A 13563-nucleotide genomic window follows, 5' to 3' on the forward strand; every position below is an offset into this window, starting at 1 on the left:
AATACCAGTTGCCTGGCAGTCCTGCTGACCTCTGCAATAGTGTCTGAATCACACACCTGAAACAAGCATGTAGATTGTCAGTTTTCTGTCAGAAACCTCTAATCTGCATGCTTGTTCACTGTCTATGGCTAAACATATTAAGACACAAGATCAGCATGACTTCCATGCAACTTCTATTGTTTCAAAAGGAAATAAGTATGGCAGCCTTCATATCCCCTCTCAGTTCAGTTGTCCTTTAAAATGACACAGAAGTGAAAAAACCCTTATGATATATGTAATTGCTATTAATGTTCTATTTATTATCAGTAATACACGTACAAAGAACAGTCTCATATCTTAATTTTTAGATCTATAGTTTTTTTTATAACATTGCATGATTCTGTCATGTTTGCAATTACAAGCCATACTCTGTATTTTGAACTATAAAACATGCATTGCTAATGACCCTTTCAACCTCCCTGCTGTAAAAATCTTATCTAAATCTGTATCTGGCCTGGTGCACACCGAGCGGTTTTTGAAGCGTTCCGCAAACCACTTCTGCCTGTGAAACCGCTTGGCTAATGGATCTCAATGAGCTGGTGCACACTAGTGATGGGCGAACATCCAGATGTTCGGGTTCGGGGGGTTCGGCCGAACATGCCCCCGATATTCGGCATGTTCGGGCCAAACCCCGAACCCAACCCGAACATGTCTCTTTGGGGCCCCTATAGGGTCCCAGCATAAAGGGAGAGCATGCCCCGAGCACGCGGGGGGGGGGGTCGGAAATGCCCCCCACCCCTCCCCGCTAAGCTCTCACTTCTGCTGGACTCTATAAAATTAAATCTAAGTCCCCCGAAGGTACCTTGCAGGCTGGCAGGAGGAGGGCAGGAAGCGGGCAGCCGGAGAGCATAGGCGCTAGTACCATCTGATACTTCCGCCCTCTCTCTGACGCACTTCCTGTTTACATTTGTAAGTCACGTCAAGAGAGAGCAGAAGTACTGCAATGACGCGTACAAGGGTACGCGTCATCTACATGATGACACGTACCCTTGTACGCGTCATCGCGGTACTCCTGCTGTCTCTTGACGCGACTTACAAAAGTAAACAGGAAGTGCATCAGAGAGAGGGCTGAAGTACCAGATGGTACTAGCGCCTATGCTCTCCAGCTGCCCGCTTCCTGCCCTCCTCCTGCCAGCCTGCAAGGTACCTTCGGGGGACTTAGATTTAATTTTATAGGGTCCAGCAGAAGGGAGAGCTTAGCGGGGAGGGGTGGGGGGCATTTCCGAATACCCGCCCCCCCGCGCTCGGGGCATGCTCTCCCTTTATGCTGGGACCATATAGGGGGATATGTTCGGCCGGACACTGCTGTGTTCGGCCAAACAAAGAAGGCCTGTTTGGGTTCGGGCAGCGTGGCGGAGCACCATCCCAAACACCATGAGGTGTTCGGGGGGTGCCGAACCGAACCCGAACAGGCCAAGATCCGGGCGAACCCGAACAGTGGCGAACACTGTTCGCCCATCACTAGTGCACACCAGCGGTTTGAGGTTTTTAGCAAACTGCAAATGTGGGTCCTGCAGCACTTTTGCGGTTTGCAGATGTGTTTCTGCCTCAATGTAAAGTATAGGAATAGCTCAAACTGCTCTGAAAACCGCTAGATCAGAGCTATTTTCCAGGCGTTTTTGTTACATTAACTGTTCAATAACAGCTTCACTGTAACAATATTTGTAATCTGCTACACAAAAACGCTAGGCATGTTTAGAAAATGTGCCTAGAATCCCTCTAAAATCTGCTTCTAAAACCTCTAGCGTTTTGCAGATCTGCTAGAGGTTTTTGGTGTGCACTGGGCCTCAGACTGGTTCTTTGATGTTTAAGAGCTCCAGAAAACAGGGCAGAGCTCAGAGTGGTGCTTTAGCATAGATAACTGAAGTTTCTTAACTCTTCCTGTACTGGAAACACTATGAGAAGCATATCTGTGCTAATAATGTTCTAATTCTTAGATGTACTACACGTACAAATCCATTATCACGTAAATTTATTTTCACTTCTGATTCCCTTTAAAACTTACCTGTTGCTTCCTACAACCCCCCCCCCCTTCCCCCCCCCCCCCCAAAAAAAAAGTGAGGAATGAGGTTATGTGTATTTTGGTGCACAAAAAACCGTATGCTGTATACTTTTTATTGATGAAAAATCTAAAAACCTGACCAATGGCAAAGTTATGACCGTTTTCCACTGGCTGAATTTGGTGATCTGTTTTCAATCTGTTGCAGATCACAAAATACTATGACTTGTGCTTACTAATGGAAATCTCGCAGGTACATTCCCATTAGTGTGAGGCATTTGCAATGTGATTTTTCCAGATTATGATCATTGCTTGTGTATAAATTATAGGAGCGCAGGAAAGTCACCTAGCAATCGCAACGTAATGCACTTTTTTTTTTTTTTTTTTTTTGACGCAAGTTCAGTTGTGCTGTGACACACGTCAGATCGTGTGGTAATCGCATCGACATCATGTGCGTTGGATAAACATCCGGTTCACCATACTAGAAACCAATGGGCCAGGAGGTATAATCTTCACCATTTGTCCTCCTATAAGAAAAGTGATCTTGCAGCTCTCCCCATCTCACTTTTACCCACACCTGCACAGAACAGTGTTAAAAGCAGAGGTGACAGATGACACGAATAACATTATGCGTTGAGATGGGGTGGGGGGTGGGTATGAATTACAGTAATATGGAATTAAGCAGCCAGTCTATCCAATGTAGGAGCCATCAGGAATATTTTGGAGCCAGATGTGTTGACAGAATAATTGGAGGAAAGACTCAAATGTTAAGTGCAAGGTGTTACTTCATTACTTGGCTCCTAGGATTAACCCTCCTGGCGGTAAGCCCGAGCTGAGCTCGGGCTATGCCGCGCAGGAGGAGATCTCAGCCCCTGGTGGGGCGATTTGCACCATTTAAAGTGCTGTACGCGCAGCTAGCACTTTGCTAGCCGCGCGTACAGCTAGATCACCGCCGCTCTGCGGCGATCGCCCGCACGCAGCGGCGGAAGAGGGCCCCCCCGCCAGAGCCCTGCACTGCCCGGACCACTGAGTTCCGGGCAGCGCTATGGGCTGGATCGGAGGCGTCTGACGACAGGACGTCGGCTGACGTTCATGTCGTCATTCCGATCGTCGCCATGGCGACAGGAGAAGCCAAACAGGGGAGCGTTATATACGCGTTCCCCTGTTTGCTATTGATGCCGGTGACGATCGCACTAGAGGGACACATGCGCCCTCTAGTGGTGTTTCATGTAGCTACCACTCTGGTAGCTTTACATGAAACAAAAAAAAATTAAAAAAATTGGATTTCTGCAATTTTTGCAGAAAAAATAAACCGCCAGGAAGGTTAATGTAGCCCTACAAGTATAAGATTTGCAAACATTTCAGCAAGCAGCTATAGCCATTACTTACATTTTCCTTTTCTGTGTCTCTCCTTTCCAAGGCCTATCTGAAACTGAATTAGGAATATGTGCATGTGTGTACTGGGCTCATTTTGCTTGATGCATTCCTCACAGCTTCTAGCACACACTCATTTTTTGTGAATGAAGCACTAGCTGAACAGTAAAATAAGGATGCAAAAAATGTTTTGAGCAAATGTATGCACAGTAGACTGTCAATTTGGCTGCAAATAAGCAAACTTTAGCATGCCTAAAAACGCATAACTGGCTTAAGGGCTCTTTCACAGTGGGACGTTAAAGTCGCACGGTATAAAAAATTATACCGCAGACTAACGCCCAGCAATACAAAGTCTGTGCGACATTCACAGTGCACACGTTGCGTTGTGTGTAACGTGTAGCAATATTTAGAATGTGCTGCATGCTGTGCGTTTAGCAATACATTTGCTGCGTTATGTGTGTTGCACATGCTCAGTAATGTTTTTTTTTAAAAATGGAACGCATGCGCCGTTTTCATGCCATCAGTAGGCAACGAAAAGGCGCACCATCGTAGTACAAAATAACGTCCAATTTTATAACCTACATGCACTGCGTTTGAGGCACGTTGTGCAACTTTTTGTGGACTCTTACGTTTCTGGCATGTATTTTTCCATCCTCAATGGATTCCCTGGTGTATGATACCTTTGGGCCCAGGGTAATCATGACAATTTCTTGAGTACCTGTCAGGCTCGCGGGGGCTACTTTCTGGTCCTCGTGGATTTACGCCATGTCCCTAATATTCCTTCCTCATATCAGAGGTAATTGTGCTCTCCTACCTATAAAATTAAAGGTGGCCACACACTATACAATAAAATGATCCGATTTTACGGCAATTCGATAAAAACGATCGTATCTTCCAGAAAAATCAAAAACTTTTTTTTTTTTTTCATTCGACTGAAAAATCCGATCGGATTTCCTGTTTTCTTCGATTTTTATCGATCCGGAATGCCAGATATTTTTCTTCAATCTTTCTAAAGATTGTATGGTGTGTGTTTGTCAATTTTATTAATATACCCACCCTAGCAATTTTGTCAGTTTCCAATCATTTTTTATCATAATTGTGTAAAAATTTAACATAGGTGTGTGGTACATTGGTCATATGTTTGAAATGTTACAATCAGTCAGAAAAATTGATTGCAATTCTTATGCTACGTACACACATGCGACAACGATCGTTCGTTGTCAACGACGAACGATCTTTTAATTGACGAAAGAACGACCGAAGTAAAGTTAGTTGTAAAAAGTATGTAACGATCACATCGTTAGAACGAACGTTACACCACGTAAAAGCACTTAATGCGCCTGCGCATAAAATTGTAAAGTTCCTTGGAGAAAAAGTGAAATGCGCATGTCCAGCCTGGTACGAACGATCGTTTCCAACGATGTGCCACTTTTGCTAACGATCGTCGGTGGTAAAAATCCGCCAAGACAGAACTTTGTTTTGTAGCGATTTGCCTCGTTCGTCGTTTGCCTTAATAGTCGTTGGTTCGTTTTTTGTAACGATCGTCGTTGGTAAAGATCGGGGAACGATCGTTACAAACGACTATGGTCGCATGTGTGTACGCACCTTAAGATTGAACAGATATTTAAAAAATTGTATGGTGTGTGGCCACCTTAAGCCTGTGGGGGCACGCTGGATTGCTCTGCCTCTATCATAAGTATGCATGTCTGACACTCAGATGCTTAAACTCGCACTAATCTGTCATGTAAAGTAGTTATTTTGAGAGTAGTGTGTTGCCTTTGACGATTGTCATTGTATTTATTTCTGTTTTCTCTTTGAAAAATAAAAGAATCTTTAAAAAAAAAAAATACATTGGCACTCTTCAATAATCAGTCTGTGTAAGAACAAACAAGTGCTGGACAGTTTCCCTAATCCTTAGCTTTTCGGTGCTGTCCTCTGTATCACCTGGTAGGCTGCGCATATTCCTACTGAGAATTCCCTCGATGGTGCGTAAGTCAGTATTTACACTCCTCCTACTATTGGCTTATTTACAGCAATGTATAGATAATGCGCTTAGTGCTTATCATCTTTTAGTAAGTGCCTAAAGTAAAAGCACTAGAACGGATAACATGGCAAATGCTTACATAGCACACAGACTTGCTTAGATCATAGGCACAATGCAGATCTGTTTACTAATACAATTTCCTTTTGCCAGCACACTGTTTTTCTCTTGTGGTAAGCGAGTATAGTCTACCAAGATGTGCAGCATTCACTGTTGGGCTTAGTTGTTCGCATGGGACAAAATCAGCTGTATAGCTTACTGGTAAGGCTGTTGCCTTTGATATGGGATTTGAGCCTTTAACCAGGGTTTGAATCCTGGCTCAAGCAAGTATGTAAAACAGACTCCCTAATGATCCTGGTGTGGCTGCAGCCCTGAAGTGCTTTGAGTCCGCCAGGAGAAAACCTCGATATAAATGTTCTGTGTCTTTTCTTATCTTATCATTAAATTCGTACTTACCCAGCTAAGAATTGCTTGTTCACCACTCGGTGAGCTTCTGGGAGGCTGTGGAGGGAAAGGGTCATGGAATGGCAGTCATCCAACTTTATGCCTGATTGTCGTTTGGATCGTTCATTTGACTGGTCAGGCAAACAGGTTCTTTAAATGTCATGTACACACCTCCAACAAAAAGTCTGATGACAAACTAATTTACATGTTGTCTGACAGACTGGACGTTCAGTCATAAAAGACGTGCATCATCACGTTTGATAGAAATTCTGATATCGTGCACCTTTACACGCATGCGTTAACATGTTAGTTGGTCAAACGTCCTCTGGTCATTTGTACACACGGACAGACCTGACAGTCATTTGAACAACAGTGCAACTGATCCGCCAAGCGGATCGAGCAAAACGGCTGTTATCAGTCGAGCGACTAGACGTACACACGTCCAACTTGTCCTTCAAACGACAAGTTGGACACAAGTTGGTTGGAAAAGTTGGACGCGTGTACGCGCCTTTACCCTGGAATGCAAGCACTCCAATCTAATCAGAAATGTTTCTGCTGGCATAAATCTCATCTGTCAGCCTGGCTCTATTTGGTACATTGCCGACAGAAGGAAGCTTGTCATCACCCCTCCCAAATTCCTGCTCCTCACTGATTGGCTGAGGGCAGTTCCGTGTGAAGCTGCTGAAACCTGATCTTGCTGAGCTCACGCGTTTACAAAGCAAGCTAGATTCTAGGAGTAATAGGGGAAAAAAGTGTAAGGGAAGAAATGACATCAGGTTTGGCTTCAGTCAGAGGGAATCAAGCTGGCAAATTCTAGGAACAGAATTCTCTTTATTTACTATATAAAATTCACTGAAGTTAAAATGTGGACAGTACAATACATCTGTTGTATAATTACAGCAGGTAGTTATCTACTCATATGTGTTTTTTTTTCCTGGCATAGTATGGCTAGCTCTGCTGCTTTAATATTTCAGCATACTTCAGGGGAGCTTTTATTGGTTTTCCCAAAAATTGTCATTAGATTATATTAAACATATGACTAAGGTAGAGGACGGATTGGGAGTGTCTCTAACTGTGACAAGAATATGTACTCCGTAAAGTGCTGTGGAAGATGTCACCGCTATATGAATACTAATTAAATAAATGTACCTGTTTTGTAAGGATAAATTAGACACTTCTTAAAAAGTAAATACTGTCCTTTTTGCTTTGAATATCAGGTTTGTGTCCTGTAAAATAATTATATTTAGAGCCATGTACACTGTTGGGCATGACATGCCATAATGGCAACTTGCATTTATACCTTAAAGGGAACCAGAAATGAACGTTTCACACAAAATAAACATATCAGTCGATAGCTTGTAAAGAATAAATGCTCTACCTGATAATTTCGCCGATCTGGTGTGCCTTTTTGAGTGTCTTTTTTTTTTTTTTTATCCATTATTGCTCCAGGAAAAATCCAATATGGCCACCAGCTCATATCCCTTCTGCTTCCCGGTTATAAGCTGTTCTGGATGTGCTGTCTAGGCTCTATGAAGCTATAGACAAGCAGGGCTGCGGCTGAAGCCTTTCATCCGTGTGCTTTCATCTTTTTTATTCTGGTGTGCTGTGTGGCTGCCTGTAGGAAGTGTCTCTCATAGGAATGAAACTGCACAGATAATAATGATGGCGGCTGCACACTGTACACAGATCACACAACAGCCACACTTGTCTGTTGTTTGAGAGCTTCTTTCTCGGCAGGAGCAGCTCCTCCCAGTCATCAGAGCTCTGAGTATGCAAAGCAGGAAAGCTGAGCCAGGAGGGGGCGGGCTTGAAAAGACTTTACAGTAGACTGGCTCAGCTATAATAATTCCAGGTCAAACCTAGACTGCGTGCTCAATCGGGGATTCTTATCAGAGCTGATAACAGGCAAATTGAGCAGAGAAGAATGAAACCGAGAGCAGGGTAGGTGTTTACTGTCATGCTCCCACTGATAAATGTAGTAAAATACATGAGGGTGCATCGTCTGATTCTCTTTAAGGGCATCTTCTTTATCTTGCATTATCTTCACATACAGGACTATAATACATGGTAAATAGATATCTCCTCTTCAGCGGCATCAGTTACTTTCAATGTCCTGCATTTATCACCATCTCTTGTGGTTGGACCACAAAGCATCTACACATGCGTGACCACACTTTGAATAGCAGTAAATTCAGGCTTTGGTTGGAACAGAGCAGTTGTATATTGAACTAGGTCATCTGTTTAGCACATTATGGATTGAATTTTAAAGTACAGCTACACTGTGTATTAAATGCACATACATTTTAATAACAAATCTTTTCAGACATTTTTCCATTAGATTATTGAATGAAACATAATAATAATAAAGCCTGTGCTGACTTAGGGTAATATTACACTTACATGAAGCAGAGGAGGCCATGCATACAGTATACTGTATACGAGCAAAAAAACTGGATAGTTAATTCCCAGGCCACTGGTATTAGGATTTTTCCATTTGCATGGACAGGGGAGCTGAGAGAATGCTCCTCCTAGAGGCTGGAAATGCAAGCAGATTGTCATACGTGTTCTCACTCCAGCCAAGGGACCCGTGTGGTCTGTGTGCATGTAAATGCACAGTACCACTGCGCCGGCGACGGTGCGCACTGTTCAACTGAGTGCAGATAACGGGGCATCTACGGGATCATCCAGGTGGCAGAGGGAGCGATGGGGCTGGAGGAAGCCCCAGGTATGTATAAAACTTTTCAACCCTTTCGTCTCAGGTGCACTTTAAAGGCAGGATGTGTCTAATTAATGTGAATATTTGTAAGTGTCACTTCAGGAACCAATACATTAGTGCTCCTGTAAATAAAGTCAGTCCTGCAGGAATTAATTATCACTCCCATTCAGCCAAGACTACAGCAGAAGAATAAGTACCCATGTTTAACGATTTGTCCAGTTCCTTTAAATCATAAATGACATTCATCATTTAAATTGGCTCAATCAGTCCTTAGATGCTGAGTTTTAAGGTACGTACACACTAGATTTAACTTGGCTGAGGCAGCCTCTAAATACAGCCTTTGCTAAGAATCTATTGAGATTGTACTCCCGGCCAAAGGTTGCCCAGCACCATTAATCCCCTAGTTACACTTTGCACTCTGTTGTGCAGTCATCCCCTCCCCAATAGTAATGTATCACTGGCCTGCAAGCTGGTAGCCGCTAGTCTGTACAGCATTGGGGCCCAAATTGTTGTCCAAGGGCTCAATTCTCGATCTCTGCTGGACAACATAGATGTGGTTAGGCATTAGGTTGGGCACTTATAGCGGAGGGTTACGTTTATATTAGGTGCCAGGTAGTGCATAGTAAAATATCGGTCATTTAAATTGGCGGCACCATCCGATGCATAAATGATTTGCAGGTGCCGCAATACGTACTACCGCCTTCCCAGTAGTGTTTCCCTTGCTGCTTGAGAAATTGGCTTTACAATGCAGGATGCATTGCAACCCTGCAATAAACAGGCATACTGAATAGGCATTTTGATGTTAGGCACCATATAGCACAGAAAGATATGACTTCATACCACTATTGTGCTCTATGTGTAGAGTGTTTCCCCAGTCAGCTCAGCAGCTAGTCATGCTACTTATGTGTTGAGCCTTGCAGCTTTGAAATTCAATTCTCAACGTGCATTTGTTGTAGGGATCAGCTGTTTGTCATGGATGGTTCACCACAACCTAATTCTATATGTGAAAACTACGCCTTTTTGAGAGGTAAAGCAACAGGTGAAAAAGAGAAATATTCACCTCTTATAAGATAAACCTAACCTAGGAAATGTGAGTTTAGAAGATTCCTAAGTAGGAAAAAAAAGAAATAAAAATGTCTTTCTCTTTTAATCCTATGGACTGATGGCAGACAGATGTTGGCAAAGTGATGTCAGCAGACCAAAGGGAGGTTGGACAATTTTATATCCATATGGTTTTTTGAACAGCTGCACAGCTGTGTAGAAGAGCAGGTATTTCTGTTACCCTTTGGCAACCACTCATAATATGTGAAAAAATAGGTGCAGTTCCAACTTATTTATAGATGCAGTGCTGTCACTTGTTTGTACTAAAGCAATGGATTAATTTGAACTTCTTTAAAGAGAAACCATAACCAAGAATTGTACTTCATCCCAATCAGTAGCTGACACCCCCTTCCCATGTGAAATCTATTCCTTTTCTCTAACTGATCATCAGGGGGCTCTGTATGGCTGATTTTGTGGTGAAACTCCTACAATGTGATGTCAGCACCTCACAGCTCTGAGGTCCTGCCATTACATTGTGGGAGCCTTGTTGCATTGTGGGAAATAACTGTTTCCAACTGCCAAAAAAGCAAGCCGCATCTTCCAGTGACCTCACCTGCCAGCAGTAAAAATGTCACCATGTGATAAATGTCAGAATGTAAATCAAGGAGAGAAAACATTTTCCAATGAGCAAACATAGACTAAATCATTTATACATAATTATTGTAAAAATTAAAGAGACTCTGTAACAAAATGTTCAACCTTATTTCTTCTATCCTATAAGTTCCTATACCTGTTCTAATGTGGTCTGTCTTACTGCAGCCTTTCCTAGTTGCACAGTGGCTGTATTATCTCTGTTATATAATCTAATCTTCTTTCCTCTGACGGTTTTGTCAGGCTCAGGCACTCAGGCAAGAATGTGCTGCTCTGCTTGTTATAGGCAGAAGCTATACACACCCTCTCCACGCCCCCTGCAGGCTCTGTATGAGTCACAGACTGAGCTTCTCTCAGCCTATCACATGCCATTTCTTTTGTTTGTAAATACTGCCTAAAACTGGCAATTAGAAGCCAGGATTGCAGCAAGGAGTGTCAGAAACCGCACAGAGGGGCCCAGGAGAACATAATGAATAGAATGGTATGCTTTTTAATGTAAGAATTTTAGAGTACAGGTTCTCTTTAAGCACTTTTTATTACATTAGTTTCACTGCAGTTCCTCTGTAACACCACAATCCTTTTCATACATTCCAATAGGCTATCCTACACATAGCCCTAAAGGTACATTGATCTTCAGCCTGGCTACTACAAAGTAATCCTTTCAGTATGTGACCAAGTTTTCATAACATCCGTCAGGAAACTATGAGCAGGATTGTAGTGTAAAAGAACTCTGATTCAATCGATCTGTTTGGAATCTATTCTTCTGACGTGTGTTGGTGGGTGGGGGGAGGGGTGTTAGAGATTTTATAGATTTTATAAAGTGAGTTCTATTTATTTATTCTAACCATGAAAATATGAATTGGCATTCATTCCTTCTGTTATCTCCTGTGTCTGAAGGTCATATTGTTCCTGTTCTATAATTTATTTTCAGACTAGACCTGCAATTATAATTTTTATTAGGCAGTGATAGAACATTAGTACCTGTGAATATCTCCATGAAGTCAGTTAAAGGCTGACATTAAAACAAGGCTCCATTGAGCGAGACAGAGCAGTTTTGTATTGAATTGTAGATCTCCTTAAGGTTTTATATTGATACTCGTTTCTCCTAGTGAGTGTGAATGTACCCAGCAGTAACAAGTATGGCATTGAGAAGCAGACACTTTCTATGACCTTTGTACATAAAAACAGGGTTTTTGTATACAGTCCTGCAGGAGGTTTCTGATTCCAATGTATACAATACATGCATGCCCTGGACTGGAAATATCCAGCTTTAGTTACACTAATAGCTAGGATTTCTAAAAGGGCTTTTATCTATATGTACTCTGCTCTCCTGTCTTTTGGAGAACCAGTGAAAAGGAGCTCTTAAAAAAAAAAAACATTTTACGTAGATATTCTCACATAAAGATTCAACATTCTGTCATATAAACAAACACCGCAACAGAGCCCTTTTATTTCCTATGTCTTCTTACTGTAGATCTGTCATGTTGGAAAAAGAAACAAACTAGCATGACCATCACTCTAGCCTTTCTAGTCTAAATAACTGCTGAATTGGGACAAGTTTTGTTAGGCTAAGTTTCCACGTCTGCGAAAATGGGCCGATTCCTCGGCCACAAATTCAGACGGAATTTGGCAGCCTATAGAAGTCTATGCAGAGCATCCGAATTCGTGGCCGAGGAAAATTGAGGCCCTGCAGCATAATTGCATGCGTCACTGTCCGAATCCTATAGCCGCGCATAGCACGGCTAAAGGGATTTGGCTGCGAGACACGAGCAGCTGTGCCGGCATCACGTCTCGCAAGATGCATGCCGCTCACAAGTGGAAACAGAGCCTTACAGTGCTATTTTGCAAAGGTACATGCTATATTTCTTAAGGAACAAGAGGATATTGTACAAATCGGACAAATTAGGGTTGTGTATCTCAAGCACATCTTTTCCAATACAAAAGAAGATTGGTAGCATGTGTATGTCTTTCGTTTTTTACTAGTAACTGTTACATAACAATAATCCAGTATTCATGGCTCATCTGTTTTCTGGTTACAGGTGCATACTTCTTCCTCTGCTGGCCACGAAACCACCATCTCAGAGTCTTCTGATAGTTGTTGATTCAGTGGACGAAGGGTGTAACGTTAATGAAGGAGAGCACAGACCATCAGGATTATCGGGAACTATAGCAGATCTTTTAGCAAGTCACCATGAGTTCTTTCCTCCCTGGCTTCTTCTGATATGTTCAGCCCGTAAGCAGAGCAGAACAGTCACTAAAATGTTTACAGGTTTGTGTTACATATCCATTTTTTTCCCTTATTTGTCTGTAACGTGGTTCTTCATTGTATTTCCTTTTGTTGACCACTTTTCTTAATTTTTTTTCCCACTTTGATCCCTACAACCTTCATATCTTACTGGTTGTTGATGGTGATCTGTACCTACGGAAATTGTGCAACATTTATCGACAGGAAGGCCTCATTTACTATTGTGGTTAGGTGGTGACTACCCATGGCGCTGTTCTGCCTTTTAAAGTTTTACTGAGATAAAAGACAAGTATTTATGCTTACCTGGGGCTTCTTTCAGCTTCTTGTAGATTTCCTCGCCATCCTCCAGTCTGCTCCAGTATATTCCCCAGTCACACTCCACTGCGCATGCCGGGATCACACATGTGCAGTGGAGCAAGACTGGAGTTTACCCGAACTTACTGCGGCACAATGGTGCAGCCTGAGAGAATGGCATGGCATATTGCATACAGGGGGCTGGAGGAAGCCACCAGGTAAGTATACAGCTTGTCTTTTATCTCAGGTTTCCTTTAAAGGGGTTCTGTGGGGGGTTGCGGAGGAGAAAAACAGACACTTACCTTGGGCTTCTATCAGCCCCGTGCAGCGGTAATGTCCCACGCCATCCTCCTCCCATCTGCCGTTCTCCGCCGCCGGCCCCAGTCTAAGTGGCATGGGATCCAACTGCGGCTGCGCTAGAGTGGCCGCGCACCCGCTCGCTTCCGCCTGCATCATCGGAAGCTTACTGCGCAAGCGCAGTACAAGAACCCGTTGTACTGCGCCTGCGCAGTAAGCCTCAGATGACGCGAGCGGAGGAGCGGCAACGCGCATTATTCGTCTGTGTGACAGCCGAATAATAGCCCGGTGCCAGCTGCGGGGAACGGCGGATGGGAGCAGGACGGCGTGGGACATTACCGCTGCAGGGGGCTGATAAAAGCCCCAGGTAAGTGGCAGTTTTTCGCCTCAGAAACCCCCACAGAACCCCTTTAAGTTCTCCT

General features: G+C 43.2%; 1 protein-coding gene across 1 annotated transcript in view; it reads left to right on the plus strand.

Moving 5' to 3' along the window:
• Positions 1-13563, plus strand: part of ANKRD50 (ankyrin repeat domain containing 50) — a 106353-nt gene that overhangs the window by 26235 nt on the left and 66555 nt on the right. Inside the window, exon 3 of the mRNA XM_068280051.1 lies at positions 12345-12574. Coding sequence (XP_068136152.1) covers positions 12345-12574 — 230 coding nt within the window. The remainder of the gene's footprint in view (positions 1-12344; positions 12575-13563) is intronic.

The sequence above is a fragment of the Hyperolius riggenbachi genome, chromosome 1, assembly GCF_040937935.1.
Source record: "Hyperolius riggenbachi isolate aHypRig1 chromosome 1, aHypRig1.pri, whole genome shotgun sequence".
Lineage (NCBI taxonomy): Eukaryota > Metazoa > Chordata > Amphibia > Anura > Hyperoliidae > Hyperolius > Hyperolius riggenbachi.